Genomic DNA, 23,756 nt, shown 5'->3' with positions numbered 1-23,756 from the left:
GTAGGAGTAGAACAATGGAGAGAGAAAAAGAGAATGGATGGGAATTGGATGGCAATGAAAGGAAGAAGGAGAGGGAGAGGGAAAGAGAAAGAATGGCAATAAAGGGGTGAGGAAAGGGGGAAATGGATGCCAAGAAAAGGGAAAAGACCAGGGGAACAACTATACTTCTTGTATTTATATAGCACTTTTAATGTGCACAAATGTCCCAAGGTGCTTCACAAATGCATACTCAAAATAATGAACACTGAGCCAAAGAAATGCCTAGCTTGGTCAAAGAGGTGGATTTTAAGTATTTCGGGAGCCCGGTCTACACATTATTGTTTGCTGACAAAATTCAGCATGGACTTGTAGGCAGGAATACTCACGAGAACAGGAATTTAAAGGAGGAGAGGGAGGTGGACAGGCAGAGGGGTTTAGGCAAGAAATTCCAGAATGTGAGGCCTAGGCGGCTAAGGCACAGCTAACAATGGTGGGGCAAAGGGAGCGGGAACGCACAAAAGGCCATAATCGGCGTAACGGAGAGTTGGGGGGGGGGGGCGGTGGAGGTTGATATTGAGGACTGGAGGAGGTTACAGAGATAAGGAGTGGAACTAGATGTAATATCTCCAAGTTTGCAGACGACACAAAGCTGGGTGGGCGTGTGTGCTGTGAGGAAAATGCGGAGAAACTCCAGGATGATTTGGACAGGTTGGGTGATTGGGTAGAAGCATGGCAGATGCAGCATAATGTGGATAAATGCGAGGTTATCCACTTTGGTGTCAAAAACAGGAAGGCAGATTATTATCTGAATGGCAATAGATTGGGAGAAGGGGAAGTGCAACGAAACCTGGGTGTCCTTGTGCACCAGTCACTGAAGGTAAGCATGCAGGTGCAGCAGGCGGTTAAGAAGGCAAATGGTATGTTGGCCTTCGTAGCGAGAGGGTTTGAGTACAGGAACAAGGATGTCTTGCTGCAGTTGTACAGGGCCTTGGTGAGACCACATCTTGAGTATTGTGTGCAGTTTTGGTCGCCTTATCTGAGGAAGGATGTTCTTGCCATGGAGGGAGTTCAGCGAAGATTCACCAGGCTGATACCTGGGATAGCAGGAATGACGTATGAGGAGAGATTGGGTCGATTGGGCTTATACTCGCTGGAGTTTAGAAGAATGAGAGGGGATCTCATTGAAACTTATAAAATTCTGACAGGACTGGACAGACTAGATGCAGGAAGGATGTTCCCGATGGTCGGGGAGTCCAGAACCAGGGGTCTCAGTCTAATCATAAGGGGTAAGCCATTTAGGACAGAGATGAGGAGGAATTTCTTCACCCAGAGAGTGGTGAACCTGTGGAATTCTCTACCACAGAAGGCAGTAGAGGCCAATTCATTAAATATATTCAAGGAGTTGGATATATTTCTTAAGGCTAAAGGGATCAAGGGATATGGGGAGAAAGCAGGGACAGGGTACTGAATTTGGATGATCAGCCATGATTGCATTGAATGGCGGAGCAGGCTCGAGGGGCTGAATGGCCTACTCCTGCTCCTATCTTCTATGTTTCTATGAGTGAGATCATGAAGGGTTTTAAATGTAAGGATAAGCATTTTAAATTTGAGGCATTGGAGAACTGTGAGTCAATAAAGGTCAGAAAGGGATGATAGGCGAGTGGAACTTGGTGTAGGATAGAATACAGGCAACAACATTTTCGATGAAATGAAGTTTACGGAGGGTGGAGGGTAGAAGAGCATTGGAATAGTTGAGTCTGGAATTGGATGAGGCTGAAGCAGCGGCCAAGGCAGGCGAGGTTACGGAGGTGGAAGTACTCATTCTTTGTGGAGAGGGTTAGGGGTTGGAAGCTCTGCTCATGTAAAATAGGATGTTGAACTTGTGAACAGTCTGGTTCAGCCTGAGAAATTGGCCGGTGGGTGGGGGGGGGCGCGAGGAGATGAGATCGAGTTTGTGGTGGGGTAGGAAGATGATGGCTTAGGTCTTCGCAATGTTTAACTGGAGGAAATTGTGGCTTATCCAAGATAGGATTGAGTTCTTGGAGAGATCAAGAGAGGTGAAGGAGGGATAGAGCTGGCTGTCATCAGCCAACATGTGGAAGCTGACCCAATGCCAACAGATGATGTCGCCAAGGGGCAGCATGTAGATGAGGAAGAGTAGGCAGCCAAGGACAGATACTTGGAGGATTTCAGAGGTGATGGTGCAGGGGTGGAAAGAAAATCAAGGCTGGAGATGCTCTGGCTATGACCAGAAAGGTAAAAGTGGAACCAAGCGAGGGTCGTCCCACTCAGCTAGATAACAGAGGAAAGGCATTGGAAGAAGGTGGTATGGTCAACCCTGTTAAAGAATTCATTCATGGGATGTGGGTGTCGCTGGTTTATTACCCATCTCTAATTGCCCTCGAGAAGATGGTGGTGAGCTGCCTCTTGAACCGCTACAATTTGTTTGGTGAAGGTAGGACCAGGCAGGTAGTGCAGGAGTCCCCTGAGTGCATCTCACTCTCTGGTGAGGGCGATGGTTCCTCTGGGCAGTACAGCCAGAGCCAAGTCCACGGCACCATGGGTGGCTCAACTACATGGGGGGGAGGAGGAAGATTGGGAAAGCAATAGTGATAGGGGATTCAATAGTGAAAGGGGATTCAATAGTGATAGGGGATTCAATAGTTAGGGAAACAGACAGGCGTTTCTGCAGTCGCAGACATGATTCCAGGATGGTATGTTGTCTCCCTGGTACCAGGGTCAAGGATGTCACTGACTGGCTGCAGAACATTCTGAGGGGGGAGGGTGAACAGCCACAGGTCGTGGTCCATATCGGTTTCAACGACATAGGTAGAAAGAGGGATGAGGTCCTGCAGGCAGATTTTAGGGAGCTAGGAGAGATTAAAAAGCAGGACCTTAAAGGTAGTAATCTCTGGATTACTCCCGGTACCACGAGCTAGTGAGTATAGAAATAGGAGGATAGAGCAGATGAATGCTTGGCTGGAGAGACAGTGCAGGAGGGAGGACTTTAGATTCCTGGGACATTGGGACCGGTTCTGGAAGAGGGGGGACCTGTACAGGCCAGACGGGTTGCACCTCAACAAAGCCGGGACTAATAGTGCTGTTGGGGAGGATTTAAACTAATTTGGCAGGGAGATGGGCACCAGGATGTAGCATGAGAAAGGAGAAACAAGGTGCACAAAGGATTGGGAAAAACAGATAGCACTGGAGTAAGAAATAGTCTGACCCCACCTAATACTGTACTGAGAGAGATTACAAGAAGGTCTAAGATAGGTTTACAGTGCATGTGTGTAAACATACGAAGCGTGGTAAATAAGGTTAGTGAGCTGCAGGTGCAAATAGTCACATGGGAATATGATGTTGTGGTGATAACAGAGACCTGGCTCAGAAAAGGGCAGGATTGGGTACTAAATATTCCTGGATATAAGGTGTTCACGAAAGATAGGGAAGGAAAGAAAGGAGGTAGGGTGGCAGTATTGATTAAGAAGCATATTAAAGTGCTGGAGAGAGAGGATGTCCTGGAGTGGTCAAGGACAGAATCGATCTAGTTAGTGTTAAGAAACAATAGAGGTACCATTACACTACTAGGTCACCAACTAGTGGGAAAGATATAAAGGAGCAAATTTGCAGGGAAATTACAGGGAGGTGCAAGAACTACAGAGGAGTGATAATGGAGGACTTCAACTATCCCAATATAGACTGGGGTAGTAATAGTGTAAAAGGGCAGAGAGGGGGAAGAATTTCTGAAGTGTGTTCAAGAGAACTTTCTTGGTCAATACATTTCTGGGGAATGAGGTGGGTCAAGTGGAACAAGTGTCAGTAGGTGAACATTTAGGGAACAGTGATCATAGTATCATAAGGTTTAGACTAGCTATGGAAAAGGGCAGGGAGCAATCTAGAGTAAAAATGTTTAATTGGGGGAAGGCCAATTTTAGTGGGTTGAGAATGGATCTGGCCCGGGTAAATTGGAATCAAAGATTGGCAGACAAAAGTGTAATCGAACAATGGGCTGCCTTTAAAGAGATGGTTTGGGTACAGTCGAGGGAAAGGTAGGGCAACCAAAGCCAGAGCTCCCTGGATAACGAAAGAGATAGAGAGTAAGATGAAGCAGAAAAAGGGGGCGTATGATAGATATCACGTTGAGAATACAAGTCAGAACCAGGCTGAATATAGAAAGTTCAGAGGGTAAGTGAAAAAGGAAATAAGAGGGGCAAAGAGCGAGAATATGAGAATAGATTGGCAGCTAACATAAAAGGGAATCCAAAAGTCTTCTATAGGCGTATAAATAGTAAACAGGTAGTAAGAGGAGGGGTGAGGCTGATTAGGGACCAAAAAGGAGACCTACGCATGGAGGCAGAGGGCATGGCTGAGGTACTAAATAAGTACTTTGCATCTGTCTTTACCAAGGAAGAAGATGCTGCCAAATTCAGAGTGAAAGAGGAGGTAGTTGAGATACTGGATGTGCTAAAAATTGATAAGGAGGAGGTACTAGAAAGACTGGCTGCACTTAAAGTAGATAAGTCACCAGGATCGGATGAGATGCATTCTAGGATCCTGAAGGAAGTAAAGGTGGAAATTGTGGAGGTACTGGGCATAATCTTCCAATTCTCCTTAGATACGGGGGTGGTGCCAGAGGACTGGAGAATTGCAAATGTTACACCCTTGTTCAAAAGAGGGTGTAAGGATAAACCCAGCAACTACAGGCCAGTCAGTTTAACCTCGGTAGTGGGAAAGCTTTTAGAAACGATAATCCAGGACAAAATTAACAGTCACTTGAACAAGTGTAGATTTATTAAGGAAAGCCAGCACAGATTTGTTGAAGGCAAATAGTGTTTAACTAACTTGATTGAGTTTTTTGATGAGATAAGAGAGAGGATAACAGAGCGGGTTGATGAGGGCAATGCGGTTGACGTGGTGTACATGGACTTCCAAAAGGCGTTTGATAAAGTGCCACGTAATAGGCTTGCCAGCAAAGTTGAAGCCCATGGAATAAAAGGGACAGTGGCAGCATGGATACGTGACAGAAAACAGAGATTAGTGGTGAACGTTGTTTTTCAAACAGGAGGAAGGTACACAATGGTGTTTCCCAGGGGTCGGTACTAGGACCACTGCTTTTCTTGATGTATATTCATGACTTGAGCTTGGGTGTACAGGGCACAATTAAAAAAATTGCAGATGACACAAAACTTGGATGTATAGTGAACAGTGAGGAGGATAGTGATAGACTTCAAGAGGACATAGACAGGCTGGTGGAATGGGCGGACACGTGGCAGATGAAATTTAACGTAGAAAAGTGCGAAGTGATACATTTTGATGGAAAGAATGAGGAGAGGCAATATAAACTAAAAGGTACAATTCTAAAGGGGGTGCATGAACAGAGAGACTGGGGATATATGTGCAGAAATCATTGAAGGTGGCAGGGCAGGTTGAGAAAGAAGTTAAAAATACGTGATGCTGGGATTCATGGGAGGCATAGAGTACAAAAGCAAGGAAGTTATGATGAACTTTTTTGTAAAACACTGGTCCGACCTCAACTGAAGCATTTTGTCCAATTCTGGGCACTGCACTTTAGAAAGGACGTGAAGCCCTTAGAGAGGGTGCAGAAAAGATTTACAAGAATGTTTCCAGGGATGAGGGACTTCAGTTACGTGGATAGACTGGAGAAGCTAGGATTGTTCTCCTTTGAGCAGGGAAGGTTGAGAGATTTGATCGAGGTGTTAAAAATCATGAGGGGTCTAGACAGAGTAGATAGAGAGAAACTGTTCCCATTGGCGGAAGGGTCAAGAACCAGAGGACACCGATTTAATGTGATTAGCAAAAGAACCAAAGGCGACATGAGGAAAAACTTTTTTACGCAGCGAGTGGTTAGGATCTGGAATGCACTGATTGAGAAGGTGTTGGAGGCAGATTCAATCATGACTTTCAAAAAGGAATTGGATAAGTACCTGAAGGAAAATAATTTGCAGGGCTACGGGGAAAGGGCGGGGGAGTGGGACTAGCTGAAGTGCTCTTGCAGAGAGCTGGCACAAGCTCGATGGCTGAATGGCCTCCTTCTGTGCTGTAACCGTTCTATGATTCTATGAAGTATTCCCACAGGGCTGTTCGGTAGGGAGTTCCAGGATCTTGGCCCAGCGACGATGAAGGAATATATTTCCAAGTCAGGATGGTGTCTGATTTGGATGGGAACGGGGAGGTGGTGGAGTTCCCATGCACCTGCTGACTTGTCCTTCTAGGTGGTAGAGGTCGCGGGTTTGGGAGGTGCTGTTGAAGAAGCGGTGGTGAGTTGCTGCAGTGCCTCTTGTAGATGGTACACACTGCAGCCATGGTGCGCCGGTGGTGGAAGGAGTGAATGTTTAAGGTGGTGGATGGGGTGCTGATCAAGTGGCCTGCTTTGTCCTGGATGGTGTCGAGGTCCTCGAGTGTTGTTGGAACTGCACTCATCCAGGCAAGTGGAGAGTATTCCATCACTCTTGACTTGTGCCTTGTAGGTGATGGAAAGGCTTTGGGGAGTCAGGAGGTGAGACACTCACCGCAGAATCCCAGCCTCTGACTTGCTCTTGTAGCCACAGTATTTACGTAGCTGGTCCAGTTAAGTTTCTGGTCAATGGTGATCCCCAGAATGTTGATGGTGGGGGATTTGACGTTGGTTATGCAATTAAATGTCAAGGGGAGGCAGTTAGATTCTCATTCCAGATGGTCATTGCCTGGCATTTGCATGGCGCGAATGTTACTGGCCACTTTTCAGCCCAAACCTGGATGTTGTCCAGGTCTTGCTGCATGCGGGCATGGATTGCTTCATTATCTGAGAAGTGCGAATGGAGCTAAACATTATGCAATCATCAGCGAAGATCCCCACTTCTGACCTTATGCCAGGTGGACAGATCATTGATAACTCAGCTGAAGAGTGTTGGGCTGAGGACAGTGCCCTGAGGAACTCCTGCAGTAATGTCTTAGAGATGAGATGATTGGCCTCCAACAACCACAACCATCTTCCTTTGTGCTAGGTATGACTCCAGCTGGTGGAGAGTTTTCCCCCTGATCCCCATTGACTTCAATTTTACTAGGGCTCCTTGGTCAGTCAACTGCTGCCTTGATGTCAATCACTCATCTCTAGAATTCAGCACTTTTGTTTATGTTTGGACGAAGGTTGTAATGAGGCTGGAGCTGAGTGGTCCTGGCGGAACACAAACTAAGCATTGCTGAGCAGGTTATTGGCGAGTAAGTGCTGCTTGATAGCACTGTTGACGACACCTTCCATCATTTTGCTGATGATTGAGAGTAGACTGATGGGCCAGTAATTGGCCAGATTGGATTTGTTCTTTTTGTGGATAGGACATACCTGGGCAGTTTTCCACTTTGTCAGGTAGATGCCAGTGTTGTAGCTGTACTGGAACAGCTTGGCTAGAGGCGCGGCTAGTTCTGGAGTACAAGTCTTCAGCACGACAGCTGGGATGTTGTCGGGGCCCATAGTCTTTGCTGTATCCAGTGCGCTCAGCCGTTTCTTGATATCACGTGGAGTGCATCGAACTGGCTGAAGACTGGCTTCTGTGATGGTGGGGACCTCAGGAGGAGGCCAATATTGATCATCCACTCGGCCCTTCTGGCTGAAGATGGTTGTGAATGCTTCAGCCTTGTCTTTTGCACTCACGTGCTGGACTCTGCCATTGTCGAGGATGGAGATGTTCGTGGAGCCTCCTCCTCCCATTAGTTGTTTAATTGTCCACTACCGTTGACGAATGGATGTGGGAGGATTGTAGAGCTTTGATCTGATCCATTGGTTGTGGGATCGCCTAGCTCTGTCTATAACCTGCTGCTTCTGCTGTATAGCATGCATGAAGTCCTGTGTTGGAACTTGACCAGGTTGGCACCTCATTTTTAGGTACGCTTGGTGCTGCTTCTAGCATGCTGTACTACACTGCTCATTGAACCAGGGTTGGTCGTCTGGCTTGATGGTAAAGGTAGAGTGAGGGATATGTTAGATAGGCCATGATAGATTGTGGTAGAATACAATTCTGCTGCTGCTGATGGCCCACAGCACCTCATGGATGCCAGTTTTGAGCTGCTAGATCTGTTCTGAATCTATCCCATTTAGCACGGTGGTAGTGCCACAGCACACAATGGAGGGCATCCTCAATGTGAAGATGGGACTTGGTCTCCACAAGGACTGTGCCGTGGTCATGGACAGATGCAGCTGTGGCAGGTAGATTGGTGAGTGCGAGGTCAAGTAGATTTTCCCCCTTGTGTTGGTTCTCTCATCACTCGACCAGCTTGGTCAGTCGTGGTGTTACTGAGCTACTCTTGGTGATGAACATTGAACTCCCCACCCAGACTGCATTCTGCGCCCTGGCGAGAATGAGGAACTTAAAGAAATTACTATTAGTAAACAAAACAGTACTAGCAACATTAATGGGACTAAAAGTCGATAAATCCCAAAGACCGGATGACCTACATCCTAGGGTTTTGAAAGAGGTGGCCATTGGGATAGTCGACTCATTGGTTGTCATCTTCCAAAATTCTATAGATTCTGGAATGGTTCCTGCAGATTGGAGGATAGCAAATGTAACCCCACTATTTAAGAAAGGAGGGCACGAGAAAACGGGGAACTACAGACCTGTTAGCCTCACATCAATAGTTGGGAAAATACTGGAATCTATTATAAAGGATGCAATAACTGGACACTTAGAAACTAATAGTAAGATTGGGCAGAGTCAACATGGATTTATGAAAGGGAAATCTTGTTTGACAAACCTATTGGAGTTCTTTGAGGATGTTACTAGTGGAGTAGACAAAGGGGAACTGGTAGATATGGTGTATCTGGATTTTCAGAAGGCCTTCGATAAGGTCCCACACAAGAGGTTAGTGAACAAAGTTAGAGCACATGGAATTGGGGGTAATATACTAGCATGGAGAATTGATTAACAGACAGAAAACAAAGAGTAGGGATAAACGGGTCTTTTTCAGAATGGCAGGCTGTGACTAGTGGGGTACCGCATGGATCGGTGCTTGGGCCCCAGCTATTCACAATCTATATCAATGATTTGGATGAGGGGACTAAATGTAACATTTCCAAATTTGCTGATGATACAAAGCTAGGTGGCAGTGTCAGTTGTGAAGAGGCTTCAAGGGGATCTTGACAGGCTCAGTGAGTGGGCGAGAACATGGCAGATGGAATATAATGTGGATAAATGTGAAGTTATCCACTTAGGTAGAAAAAACAGAAAGGCAGAGTATTTCCTAAATGGTGAAAGATTGGGGAATGCAGATGCTCAAAGGGACCTGGGTGTCCTTGTACATGAGTCACTGAAAGTGAATGTGCAGGTGCAGCAAGCCATTAGGAAGGCAAATGGTATGCTGGCCTTCATTACAAGAGGATTTGAGTACAGGAGTAAAGAAGTCTTACTCCAATTATATAGGGCCTTGGTGAGACCACACCTGGAGTACTGTGTACAATTTTGGTCTCCTTACCTAAGGAAGGATATACTTGCCGTAGAGGGAGTACAACGACGGTTCACGAGATTGATTCCCGGGATGGCGGGACTGTCGTATGAGAAGAGGTTGAGTAAACTAGGCCTGTATTCTCTTGAATTCAGAAGAATGAGAGGGGATCTCATTGAAGCATACAAAATTATTAAAGGGCTCGATAGGATGGATGCTGGGAGAATGTTTCCCTTGGCTGGGGAGTCTAGAACCAGGGGCCACAGCCTCACGATAAAGGGTAGGCCATTCAGGACTGCGACGAGAAGAAATATCTTCACACAGAGGGTGCTGAATCTTTGGAATTCTCTACCCCAGAGGGCTGTGGAGGCGCAGTCATTGGGTATATTCAAAACAGAAGTCGATAGAATTCTGACTAGTAAAGGCATCAAGGGATATGGCGATAGGGCCGGTGAATGGAGTTGAGGCAGAAGATCAGCCATGATCTCATTGAATGGCTGAATGGCCTACTCCTGCTCCTATTTCTTATGTTCAGTGCTTATTCCAAGTGGTGTTCAACATAATTCATCAGCTGAGTGAGAGTGGTAGGTGGTAATCAGCAGGAGGTTTCCTGATGCCATGAGACTTCATGGGATCCGGAGTCAATGTTGAGGACTCCCAAGGCCATTCCCTCTGACTGTATACTACTGTGCTGTCACCTCTGGTGGGTCTGTCCTGCCATTGGGACAGGACGTACCTAGGGATGGTGATGGAGAAGTCTCCGGATCATTAGTCCAGGCCTCTGGATTACTAGTCCAGTAACATAACCACTATGCTACTCTACCCTAATATATGTCAACTTCTGCTGATCATTTAGGTTGGCATTTATGTATGACTGGCTTCAGAGCAGACCCAATAAATCTCACAGTATAAATATATGTGCCAAGAATTTCCTCGGAGTTAATCCGATCGACCGCCACATTTTCTGCGTAAATTTAAGTTAGTCACCAATAAATCCAATCGGAAATTCAGGAGAAATTTCTTTCTTACCACTCTCTGGGTAATGTGGAACGTGCTACCACAAGGAGTAGTTGAGGCAAATAGCACTGATGTATTTAAGGGGAAGTTAGATAAACACATGAGGGAGAAAGGAATAGAAGGATATGTTGATAGGGTTCGATGAAGAGGGGTGGGAGAAGGCTCATGAGGTGTATAAATTCTGGGATAGACCAGTTGGGCCAAATGGCCTGTTTTTGTGCTGTAGACTCTGTGTAACTCTATGTAAACAAATCTTTTGCTGAATCTACGCCAACCGATCGGGAGAACCTCCTGAGGAAATTCCCCCACCCCACATGATCTATTTTAATGTATTGCACTCTTATAAGCACAGCTTCAGATGTTTAAAGGTTGTCACAAATGACATATATTTGATGACACCTCACTCATAATATTTTCCCATGTTGACAGAGCCCTAGGATTAGGCAGCTTGTTGTGGTGTTGGGAGAGATAAGGAAAGGGATCAGAGAGAAAGAACCTTAAAAGTGACTCTCAATATAGGCAGAAAAACTATGCCGGTATGAACTGACAGAAAACAGTTGTGTCAGTAATTGATTGGCTCGTTTTTTTTCTTTTTGCTTCTTTTTATTGGTCCAGTCTGATGCAAATACAATCAAATCCATTTATATGCAACCCAATAAAAGGACATTTATACCAAGTCCCAGCTTGTTGCTCACTAAGTCAGCAATGGCACAGCCATACCTCACTTCATGTAAATCCGGCTAGAAGTGCTACCTTTTGTCATATCCTGAATAATGGCTTCCTGTCAAAGGGACCTCATTCTGACATAAACCACCCCATCACCGGTGTCCCTTGGTCCTTTCTCTTGTTCCCATGGTTTATAACTATTGGGAGGAAGGTCGGGGGGTGCCTAGAAGGAGACTTTTTTCATCCCCTTTTTCTGGGATTCTGTCCCATGGAAAATTGCAGCCTTCTGAAAAATCACCTAAGTGCCCACTATTCATGTGTTAGCGGGATATGTGACACAGCCAAGCTCACCTCAAATCCCCATATGTGCACATACCAGTAGGGGTCACTGGTTAGGGAGGAGGAGTTGGAACCCTGGCCGATATATCCCCTCCCTAGTACAGGGGCATTGAGAATAATTGTAGCTTAACTCAACACAGGCCAGGAGGTCTGCATGCCTCAGTACTATGGGGTGAGTTGTCCAGACTGGCATTATAGTTCATGATATCACTGTGATGGGGGTGGGGGTTGCATGCTCTAGCAAGGTGTGGGATAAAATTGTTATGGTCAATGTTTTGCAGATCTACCCCATCAATATGCAACATATAAATCCAGAAGGTCCAAGCACTTTTGTCAGTAAATATTACCATGATCTGAACTCACATCTCCTTTGGTTCAGGTCGGGTTTTTTTGTTGAGCTCATCAAAGTGAGAGATAGTAGTGCTGGGGAATGGAGCAGCCAGTGTCAGAACCCCCAAGTCAGTTATAGCAGCACTCGATGCAGAATAAAGCCCCTTGCACTCTGCCCCAAAAATGGGCTTCAGCCCAACTCAGAATTGTTATCCCCTCTTACACTAGGGAGATTCCAAATCACGCTTCCCCCACCCCCATAACAACCATCCCATGGCCTCTTTTGAATAAGATTTCCAATTCATGCTGAATTAGGAACAGTTTTGTGCTGTAGCCTGTATTGGAACTGGATTCACTTCACTCAGGACCCTTATACACAGTGGAGGAGGCTTGTGTCTCATTAATACGGGTTGAATTTGATCTTCGAGCTAAAAGATCAGTGCCTAATGCATGGCTCCACCTAGTTCCCCACCCCCAGCAGTTTATATTGAGTCCCCAAATTCCCAGCTGTTCAAAACTTTGTCATCCCCCCCACCACCCTAGCAGTGCTGGGAATAAGTACATGTTTTGCTTGTGCCATTATGCATCTGATCAGATAGGAAACTTTACACAAGAGAAATGAACTGAAAGTTGTTAAAATCTGTGGAAACGCGTGCCAGACAGGACTGATGGGGGACGGGGAGGGAATAATGGATTTAGATACTGGGACAATAGGCAGCAAATCTGAGATTGAAAATCAAAGACAGCATTTAAAGGGGGCCAAAACACATTGCAAAAACAAAAAGCAGTGTGACATCCAGTGCTGACCTTTCGGCTCCATTCCAAACACACCACCTGGATCCCTTTTTTCATGAGCATCCGCCTGGGAATGGTGCTGTGCAATATCATGGTGCGAATGTTTGACGTACTTGTGTCTAATTCCTTTGTCAGCTACTCTCATTTTAAATTGGGTTAATGCCTCCATTAGGAGGAATTTAATTCAAATGGGTCAAGTGTTCCTGTGACAATATTGTGCACTGTGATCAGCAGGCTATGGGAGCAATGCCCAATACCTTAAATAACCCCCTCCCCCTTCCACCCTGTCTAGAGGGACAGTGGAAAGCACGGAGGTTCCTTCTTAAATGCATTTTCTTGTGCGGCGATCCACTCCCTTATAATATATGGGCCCTGGTCCTGACGACATGCTGTGCTGGATGGCACGCTGACTGGAAGGCTTCACAGCGCGCCAGTGAGGAACAGCCTGGGACTCGGTTCACAGTTTCAAGTCGGAACAACGCGGCTGCATCCAACTCACTCGACAAGAGGCAAATCAAGGCATTTGTTTCTGAAACATACACGCACACAAAATGCAAATATAAAAACTGCCAAGGGTTGAAGATATACCAATCTACAAAAAGGGCCCATATTGAAGTAATTATACACACAAAAATGTCACAGAGACAGCAAACTGTCGGATACGTCAAGAGAACCTCACTGGGATATTACAATAATTGTACTATCCTGGGAAATTTACAACCAGACAAAATTCTTTTGTTTTGTTCAAAGAACCTATTTACACAGCCGATAGGAGCGAATGGAGCAGCCTGTCTCCACTCCACTCCACTCACTCGTGAGAGTTTCACTTTCTTCCTGTTGTCTGCAGAGCCCTGTAGGATTTAGGAGGTCCCGGGTGACAGCTTCCAGGATGCCGTGGCAGAGTTCAATTCCCCCCTTCCTCCTGGCTGTGTGTTAGTTTTCCAGGTAAGGTCAGAGAGTCTGTAAACCTGTTTTTTTTTGTTATTAAATCCTTTCTAATTCTGAGCAAAAAGCTCTGGGGTGATTTTAACTTTTAGTGATAGTGTAAAACCGGCGATATCGGATCGGCCGCCCGCGATATAACCCACGCGATTTTCCTTTCCATTGAAGTAAAAGTTAAAATGATCCCCCACTAAGTCATGGCCCCTTTCCCTTAATAATTCAATACATTGATAATGTCCGTTATCCTACAAAAGTATTATCTTGGTGTTCAGTTGATGTCAAGTCATAAAATATATATTAATCTAAACCAATCAATGGAATCTTCGGAACCAAATATCCAATTATCTGATTGGGAAGTCTTGCACTGTTGGTTTAAGTTCTTACTTACACATAATATATACAGTGCCACCACACAGTACTAGATTGAGCATTGTTACATATAGATCAGATTTTTAAATAGCCTCTTCATTCCTGCTCCACCATACTGCAGTGCACACTGCCCAGCTAAGGAACCCTTTTTGAAGTTGAGACTGATGGCCTTCATGGCTGGGCCCTGCATGATTTAAAAGTAACTACCTGCAACTGATCTCGGAGCGAGTACTTAATCTACCCTCAGGGTTAACATTCTCAACAGCAACAACCACCTGCATTTTCGGATGAGGCCCCGTCCCCTCTCAGGTGGGTGTCAAAGATCCCATGGCACTATTCTGAAGAAGAGCAGGGCAGTTATCCCTGGTGTCCTGGTCAATATTTATCCCTCAAACAAATTCACTAAAACAGATTAACTGGTGATTATCACATTGCTGTTTGTGGGACCTTGGGACACCCTGAGGTTGTGAAAGGCGCAATAGAAATGCAAATCTTTCTTTTCTATTTATACAGCGCCTTTAACATAGGAGAACATTCCATGGAGATTCACAGTGGTGTGAAAAGCAAAATAGACTCCGAGCTAAAGAAGCAGAGGCAAGGAGGGGTGACCAAAGCTTCTCAGAGATGGTTCTTTAGAGGAGTCCTAAAGGAGGAGAGGGAAGTGGAGGGGTTAAGAGTCCTCCGCTAAATCTGAGTTACCATTCAGATCTGTTCAACAAGTCCATGTTTTGATCATTTACAATTTTGTATCGCTTTTCAGTGGAAACATAGGAAAGGCAAGCGAAGACCGCAAAATAGAAAATTGTATTTTTCCTTGATATGGAAAGCCAATTAACAAAAGGATTTCAATATTAAAAGTGATTGCCATCTAACTGCTTAGCCCCAGTGAAGTGATTGCTTTCTGATAGGTTAGAGCCACAGGGGCTGCTCAAATTACACTTGAAAATGGGCAGCTTCTTAAAAAGTCAATGTTCCAATTAGGATTTTAAAAGGTCACCAAAAAAATGCTTTGCTATAACATCCCATATTACCTCATTTGAAAGAGGATGTATCGGAAAGGTGTAGCGGAATGAGAGAGTGTAGAAATCACTTTTAAAATAGCCCCGATGTACACAGGTTGGTGCAACCTGCAAAAAAATATTCCACTTGTTTGGACGTTGCCTATGATGCTAAAATAAGGTTGCATGCCTTAATATGGCTGCCAGGGAAGGGGCGGTGGGTACAGTTCTCGGAAGGGCCAGGAATAGAAAATCTGGCTGATTTTATATCCCCCTCCCTCGCTTGGGGTTCTGAGGCCAACTGTGACACCTCAGCTGGCCCAGCTGATTAGCTAACAGCACAGACTGGCAATGGAACCTGTGGGACTCAGTACTGCACAGGCCAATACCTTTTTATCAACTGACCCAGCAGGAGAACTGAGAAAAAAACCTCACAATGAATAGAAATCCTTCTTTGTGCATAGTCACGCTGGAGGCCTTAATGCCAACCTGGGAAATGCTCTTAAATCATGGGTTTGAATTTTTGCTCATTAACTATGTATGGGATAAAGCCTACTAAAGCCTTTTTGCACAGACCTTACTCATTCAGACAGCTTTCTCACTAAAATGCATGTGCACATCCCAGTATGGTGGTTGCGGGTGTCTAAATATCTGCCTGAAAATTTTGATCTACAGATTTAAGAGTCTTTTTTTCTAAATGCCCAGGTAAAAGTAAACAATAACAGCAGTGTTTCATTTAAAAAATAAAATCAACAGTGATTAGGGTACTTATTAAATGTCTGCAACAGGAGGATTTCTCTGCCTCCATCGCTCACCAGTAAATCAACTTGTTGGTGAAATGTTAGGCCCTGGATGTCAGGAAAACACAGCCACTTATCTGCACCTGCCACACATCTCTGTCTCACTTTCTCAAACCTCCTTTGACATTATGGACCCCCCCCCCCGGTGATTATGAATGGATGTTGACTGCAACCAACCCCAACCGGAAACAATACAAAAGCTTGAACAGACTGCCTTTCGGACTCCAGCGAGTTTGCAGCAGACATCGTTCGAGTTAAAGTTAAAAGTCATCACAATTAAAAGTTCCAATGTGCACAAAAAATGTATACTTTGCCACGCAGTTTTTTTTTTAAAAAGGCAGCCGTAAACTAGAGTAATCAGATGAACATTTTTAACCTGTACTATAGTACACGTGTCCTTTACAAAGTAGCAACCGTTCACTTTGGAGCCTTTTGTATTACCTCTCAAGTTGCTTGCATCCCAGCAGCGGGCATATCCCGGTATGGATATATATATGTGGGCTACGTGGTGTCACCATGTAACGTGCAACTTAAACACCATAAAGTTAATGCTGAGCCGCTGTATCACCACAAGTAGCCAACTTCATTAAAAGTCGTTGACCTTATTCATCCATCCATCACATCAGTGAGGCTCAACTTGACAGGCTGTTACCATCATCGAACTGCTGCTTGCTAGCAGTAACCGCCATGTTGCCATTTTTGGTTTTGGCTTCTGCTTGCTCCAGCTTGTGGTTTTAGTAGCGGGGGGAAAGGGGGGATAAAATACACACACACACACACAGAGGCTGGCTGACGGTTGAGTCACCAACGATCCACGTCGTTACAAACGGCAGTGGGCATGCGCAGTCTGCGGGGGGGGGGGGGGGAAATAGGGGAGGGTGGGGGGGGAGGTTTGCCGTCAGTTCCTCGCAGGTGTTACACAGCCGTCTCCTGATCTTCTCGCTGAATCATCTGGTAATGTTGCCGGTTCTCCAGGTATGCCGCCAGCTCCAGGTCCATGGCCTTCTCCGCTTTGTTTTTCGGCGTGTCCCCCTGAGGAGCGGTGCGAGAAAGAGAGAAAGGCAAGTCAGGAACTGGGCGCACGTCCGCAGCATGACGTTCCACCTTCTCTTTTTACAGGGCACCTGCTAAAAGCAGGCTACCTAAACCAGAGGAACAGGCGATATTGTTTGAGAGAGGTCTGAAAGGAGCCGTGACTTTCTGCCTACATATTACTCAATGGTTCCCACAACATCTTGTCAGTATCAGGACAATTCAGGGGTGTTACAAACTAGACTCTTTTGTAATATGGTGTCAGCTGTGGCTCAGTTGGTAATGCTCTCGACTCGGAGTCAGAAGATCATGGGTTCAAGCCCCACTCCAGTGACTTGAGCACAAAAATCCAAGTTGACATTTCAATACAATACTGAGGGAGTGCAGCATTGTCGGAGGTGCCGTCTTTCAGATGAAACATTAAACCAAGACCCCCGTCTGCCCTCTCAGGTGGATGTAAAAGATCCCATGGCACTATTTAGAAGAGGAGCAGGGGTGTTCTCCCCGGTGTCCGGGCCAATATTTACCCCTTAACCAAAATAAAAAAAACATTATCTGGTCATTATCACATTGCTGTTTGTGGGAGCTTGTTGTGCCTAATTGGGTGCCATGTTTCCTACATTACAACAGTGATTACATTTCAAAAGTACTTCTTTGGCTGCAAGAGCTTTGGGACATCCTGAAGTCATGAAAGGCGCTATAGAAATGCAAGTCTTTCTTTTTTCGTCTGCTATGACTGTGACATTACAAACCAGTGGCACCCTCCACTGCCCACGCTTGCTCTTGGCACAGTGAGCTATTTCCACTTACTGGTTGCCAACCCCCTCCAGCTCACTCTCAAGAGCAGCACTGGCACATGCCAAGGAGGAAGTTGCTTCTTGACAGAGGAATGAGACTCTTTTACATCTGGTGTTCCGTAGTCCAGATTGTGGCATTGCTAAAACTGCTCCGAAAACAGAATCCGAAATATAGAGAAATTGTGTTTCTGATTCACAAAGGACAACCACTTGTATTTCTATAGTGCCTTTAAGGTAAAGAATATCGCAAGCTACATCACAATCAAGTATAGGGAAAACAGATGCAGAGCCAGAGAGGGAGAGATTAGGTTGTAATTAAAGCTTGGCCCAAGAGATGGGTTTTGAGAAGATTTTCAAAGGAGGGAAGAAACGGCTGGGGAGTGGATTAGGGAGGCAGATCCAGGCAGTAGGACCCAGGCGATTGAAGGGTCAGTTCTACTGATGGGTTGGAGGGTGAAGTGGATATACAAAAGGCCAGAATCAGAGGGACGGAGAGTTTGGGAGGTGATACAGGGCTGGAGAAGATTGCAGAGAATAAAATTGGCAAGGCCATGGAGGAATTCAAAGATGAAGATGCGGATTTTAAATTGCGGGATTGGGACCTGACGTTGGTCAGTGAGGGCCGGGCTGATGGGTGAGCGGGACTTAAAGCAGGGCAGGATGCGTATGGCAGAATTCTGGACAAGTTGGGGTCTGTGGAAAAAAGGGGGGCCAGCAAGGGGTACACTGAATCTGTGGACTCTCCTGATTGGTCATAACGGTAATACAGAACAGAAAGCCACCGACACTGGTCCAAATTTTTCCCCAGTCGCTGTGGTACCAGGTGCAAATGCCTCAGTCACAGAGCGATCCCTTCATTTAAATACCAAGGGGGTGAAATGAATCATTGGCTAGTAGCACTAGAACGGGCAATAGTGAATCAGCAACCCATTTTACACCCCGTCTGATTTTTTATTTTCCATGGTAAAGAAAATCGGGCGGGATGTAAAAGGAGCTGCCGATTCGTTCTCGCCCATGGTGCACTACCGACGAAGACTAACTTTCCTCATCTATTCTAAATCAGCGTTAGAATGCTGGGGAAATACTTACAATGCAGGGGAGAATATCGATCAAGGCCCCTCAGTTTTTAATCGAATGACTAAACCCTTAGCTCTGATCAACAACAACAACTTCACAGGAGCGTTATCAGAAAAAATATTCACACTGAGCCAAAGGAGATATTAGGACAGGTGATCAAAAGCTTGGTCAAAGAGGTAGGTTTTAAGTGGCAGCTCAAAGGAGGAGAGAGAGGTGGAGGCAGAGAGGTTTAGGGAAGGAAATGCACTACTATGCTTACGTGAAATGTCCTTTACTTGAGCTGCATTCAGCGTGAGGTGCAAAAGCTGGAGTTTGTAAAGATAGGGGGAGCTGTGCTCCTGTCATTGTGACCCCAGTGCCCGAGGTGAGACGGCAGCTCCTCAAGCTCTCCACTCCTAATTGATTCTCCCCGCCAGCTGGACAACATCCATTAATGGGCTCCATGCCTCAAATCTGTTCGGCTCCCTCCATGACCCTCACGCTTCTCCCTCCCAGAGAGCCAGTGAAGGTGGCTATACTAACAGAACAGCCCACTGGAGCAAACCAAATTCCAAACCATTAGCTTACAGAGAACAATGAAAAAAATCCTATCTCTTTTAAAAACTCTTGAGTGTTTTGGCAGAATTTAAAAAGGAGCAGCAATATTTTCTTGTGGTTTATTTAAAAAAAAACAAATTTCATAGAAATGCAAGTCTTGTTGTTAGCTCACATCACGTTTGTAATATTACATTAAGGCTAACTTGATTGAAGAGATTTTTGAGAGGAAAAACAGGCCAGCCTCAAACAGTTTTAAGACTGCCGTATAATTGCCAGTTCAGACTGACAATCGCTATAGCACAGAAAGTTCCAGCAACTCTTTCTGCTGCTCTGATAGGTTGAACATACTGTGCAGTCTACAGTCGGAAATTTTCAGCGATTCATTCCCTATACGGCTACAGTTATGAATTGGAGGGAAAACCCCAGATCATACATCGGATAACCCTGCATATTACGTGGAATGACTACTTTGTCATATAGAATAATAGACCTGAAGGTTATAAACGTATTGTGGTTTTCCAGTTCTTCCTAAATTGCTAAAAATATTCTTGATTTCCTTCCAAAAACCTTCTGCAACATCCTAGTACCATCTAAATCGGCCCAAAATCAAAGAAAGTAACATGCAAACGTTTACCAAAATCCAGTAAATAATTATAGCACTATTACTTTTATAAAGGGCAATTTATGTTCCCTGGAAGGTTCCATTAACATTTCTAGGGCAGACTCACTTATTGGTCCTCCTAATTCAAACTCAACGTTGAACGTGTGCTGATTATTTTATTTTTGCTGGTTGTGAAAGAGCTCGGGAGCTGGAGATAGGTTTTTGTTTTGAAGCTACTGATATTTTCTACAGTTTTGTTTTCTCTTTTCGCTCAAGGTATTAGGAGTCTCCGTGTCAAATGCCGCTGAACTGGGCCACCCACGGATTCATCTGTCCTAGCTCATGACAAATGAGTGACAGGTGAGAAACAGCAGTCCTGTCGAGGAACACCCTTGCTTTCCTTTAAGTGCTTTAGTCTACTTTGAAGTCAACAAGCGAGAATCTCTCCAGGACAGGATGAGCCCCACTCTGGCTGACTTCATCAATGAGATGGATCTTCCCCGCCCACACCATCCCCAAAATGGAAACTTTTCACACTGGCAGGTGAACTCCACACATTGTGCGAGAATGAGCACTAAAAGAAAACAACTTCCTGAACAACTGTTCAGCCACCTATTCTTTTCCCCTGGGGTTTCTGGTTTTGGGACTGGTCGTAATAAAAATGTAAAATGTGTGCCCATGACTTACAATGGCATCTGCAGCTCTGTGGGCTCTCTGCAAGGAAGCAAAAACTACCATCGTACAAAGCACCTACAGAGCTTATGTGCTTATGCCCCACCCCCACCACAGTGACTGTACTGAACCCACAAAGAAGGTAGTCAAGGCTTCACTGAGGCCTGGCACTGGAGCCATATTTTTCTCAACAGGCTTTTTATCTAACTACTGTCTCTTAATACTGATTTTTCACAGTTTCCAATGGTTGCTATAGCAATCATACAAGAGAGGCTTATAATGCGGTGAATGCTTACAATTTTCCATGCCAGGCTAAATTTGGGCCTACAATGGGCCTTCTCACACAGGAGGCGCAGGATTTAACGCTTTGCAAGTAACTGAACTGGTTCTCCACCAATATGTGTTGATTCTTACGGCAATAGAAGGCATTTCTGAATGTACTCGTGGAGTGAAGCACCCCACTGTTTCTCCATTGGATGAGACGGCGAGGATTAATGACACTAAAGCTTCGTGGGCATGCCTACACAGCCTGGTGGTGCAGTGCATCAATGTATGAGCACCCCCCACCCCCGTCATTCAACACGAGTGGGTGCTCTGGCGACTCAAGAGTTCACAACTTCAGTCAGACGTCAAAGTGAAATCTTGGTCCGTAGGCAGGGGCTGGAAATTGTGCTCTGGGGAGGGGCCGTGCTGAGGCATCACCCTACTAATCAGTTATGGAATGGGAAGTTGGAGAAAGACCTGAGAGCAATGGAAGGAAGGAACTTGCATTTATATAGCGCCTTTCATGACCTCAGGATGTTCCAAATGTACAGCCAATGAAATGTAGTCACTGTTGCAATGTAGGGAAACGTGGCAGCCAATTTGTGCAGAACAAGGTCCCACAAATATCAATGAGGTAATGACCGGGTCATCTGTTTTTTTAAGTGATGTTGGTTAAGGGATAAATATTGGCCAGGACATGAGGGAGAACTCCCCTGCTCTTCTTCTAAATAGACCCATGGGATCTTTTACGTTCAACTGAGAGGGCAGATGGGGCCTCGGTTTAATGTCCCATCAGAAAGACGGCACACCTCTGACAGTGCAGCACTTGTTCAGTATTGGACTGAGGTGTCAGCCTAGATTTTGTGCTCAAGTCTCTGGAGTGGGACTTGAACCCACGACCTTCTGACTCAGAAGCGCGAGTGCTACCAGTGAGCCACAGCTGATACTTAATCAACTAATTGTGAGGCAAATTGTGGAAGGATAGACAAAATACCCTTCTGAAGCAAAGCACCTTTACTGTCTAACCTCACTGACATGTCCTGGAATCACTACTTTGTATTGAGGAGAAGTAACTTGAATTCAGATGCTAAAAGTCATCTCAATACCCCCCTCCACTCCAAACATCAAGGAGTTTGGTACAACCTACAATAATCATTTAGATGCGTTTTGTCACATTTACTAGTACAGAGGTCTCTATGTTACTGTGGGCAACTCAACAAAGCTAGTTAATGGGTGGACCTGAATGAGGAGTGATCAAATAAAAATTTCTAAATAGTTTTCTTCAGATGGCCTCACAAAGTACCTTTCTGAACAAAAGAGGATCAGAAAGGATGCTTATAAAGTGCCAAAATTCAAAAGGAAAATTCATATCCTAATGCCAATAAGGAACTCTGCAGCACCACTTGCATATGAACGCGTGTGCATTCCAATGTATGTGCACATGTACGTACATACATGATACATATGCACACTTGTGCACATACATGCACATATGCATGTACACACACACACAAAGTCAAACCTCATTATTACAAATTCATTGACATATGGGGGTAAAATTCATCTTGAACGACAGCACAAAACAAGCAATAGCGAATCGGCAGCATTAACTTCAAATAGAAAAGAAAAACCAGCTGTTGGTTTGCTATCATCCTTTTTGCACTGCTGCCCCAGATGAATTTCACCCTCGTGGTTTTTTCTGTCAGAAATTCACCCTCCCTGATGCACTCACTGGGATCAAGAGGATGGGCAATGGGGCCTGCTCCCAAACCAGTGCCCTGAGCTGGCAGCTAGGAGGTGTGTTGCAGTGGCCAGGACAATTCTCCCTTATTTTTCTTTCCACCTTGGGGTTGGGAGGCACCTTATTACAATGATATGGCTGAGAATGTAAACTTTGTGTGGGTGAGAGTTGTTTTCCCTCCATTGCTATGGCAACATGTGGCATGCTCCTGGCATCGCTAAGGATCAGGGTTTTGGGTTCTCTATGGTGGCGGCCCAAAACATTGTGTTAGTAGGTCAACACAAGAGAGTAGTGCAAAAGTTTAGGGTAGAATAGTTTGACTTTGTATATGTACGTATTGCGACTATTATTGAGGCAAGGGTTGAGACTCTTAGTTTCTCTCTTCCTTTGAGCATTCCGGAATACTCTTGTGTTGATAGATACCAATGGCAACACTTTGACCACTAGCCTTCTCTTACAGCATTGTCCTGGGTTAGTTACTTGGTGTTTGCAATCGGCTTTCGTTGTACCTGCAGACATGCCCCTACGTTTTCTCTTCGGCTATTTGTTTTTCTAAGTAGGGTCGTTCTGCAGAGCAGCCTTTTGGCTAGGCCAGGGTACAAACGGACCACAATGCTACCAAACGGCCATTTGAACTAATCACGATACACGCAGGATGCTGCGAGAGTGGCTCTACCATTTAATGGCAGCCTCTGGGCACGTCCGAATGAACTCTATATTGGCAGGGTGGATAAACATCAAGACTGAAATTCTGCGTGACGGACTGCGCAGTGCGTAGCACTGAGTGCCACTTATCATCATCAGCATACTGTAGCAGGATGTCTCCTTCATTAGCTGGGAGTGGGTGAGTAAGTAGAGTGGGCTTTGCCTTAACTCTTACAATGCTGGCGATGATATTTGCTGAGTTAAGGGATTACCGTATGTTAAAGCCCAACACAACACATCAAAATGGCCAGTACAGATTCCACCTGGTGGGTTATTAATGACAGGACCAGTACAGATCCCACCTGGTGGGATATTAATGACAGGGCCAGTACAGGTTCCACCTGGTGGGTTATTAATGACAGGGCCAGTACAGATTCCACCTGGTGGGATATTAATGACAGGGCCAGTACAGATTCCACCTGGTGGGATATTAATGACAGGACCAGTACAGATTCCACCTGGTGGGTTATTAATGACAGGGCCAGTACAGATTCTAGATGGTGGGATATTAATGACAGGGCCAGTACAGATTCCACCTGGTGGGTTATTAATGACAGGGCCAGTACAGATTCCACCTGGTGGGATATTAATGACAGGGCCAGTACAGATTCCACCTGGTGGGATATTAATGACAGGACCAGTACAGATTCCACCTGGTGG

The 23,756-nt window shown here is 45.3% G+C and overlaps 1 protein-coding gene across 9 annotated transcripts in view; it reads right to left on the bottom strand.

Annotated features, from left to right (window-relative positions):
* Positions 1-11,012: 11,012 nt before the first annotated feature.
* The window catches only part of dgkza (diacylglycerol kinase, zeta a), a 516,902-nt gene continuing 504,158 nt past the window's right edge, over positions 11,013-23,756 (bottom strand). For all 9 annotated transcript variants that reach the window (XM_086007591.1, XM_086007594.1, XM_086007592.1 and 6 more), the window contains one exon: positions 11,013-16,702. In XM_086007591.1, the coding sequence (XP_085863717.1) occupies positions 16,586-16,702 (117 nt within the window). In that variant the 3' untranslated portion in view covers positions 11,013-16,585. The remainder of the gene's footprint in view (positions 16,703-23,756) is intronic.

The sequence above is a fragment of the Somniosus microcephalus genome, chromosome 15 (genome assembly GCF_052327205.1).
Source record: "Somniosus microcephalus isolate GS21.2 chromosome 15, FLI_Smic_1.0, whole genome shotgun sequence".
Lineage (NCBI taxonomy): Eukaryota > Metazoa > Chordata > Chondrichthyes > Squaliformes > Somniosidae > Somniosus > Somniosus microcephalus.
Note: the sequence above shows the minus strand (reverse complement) of the source record. Positions and strands in the feature narration are given on the sequence as shown.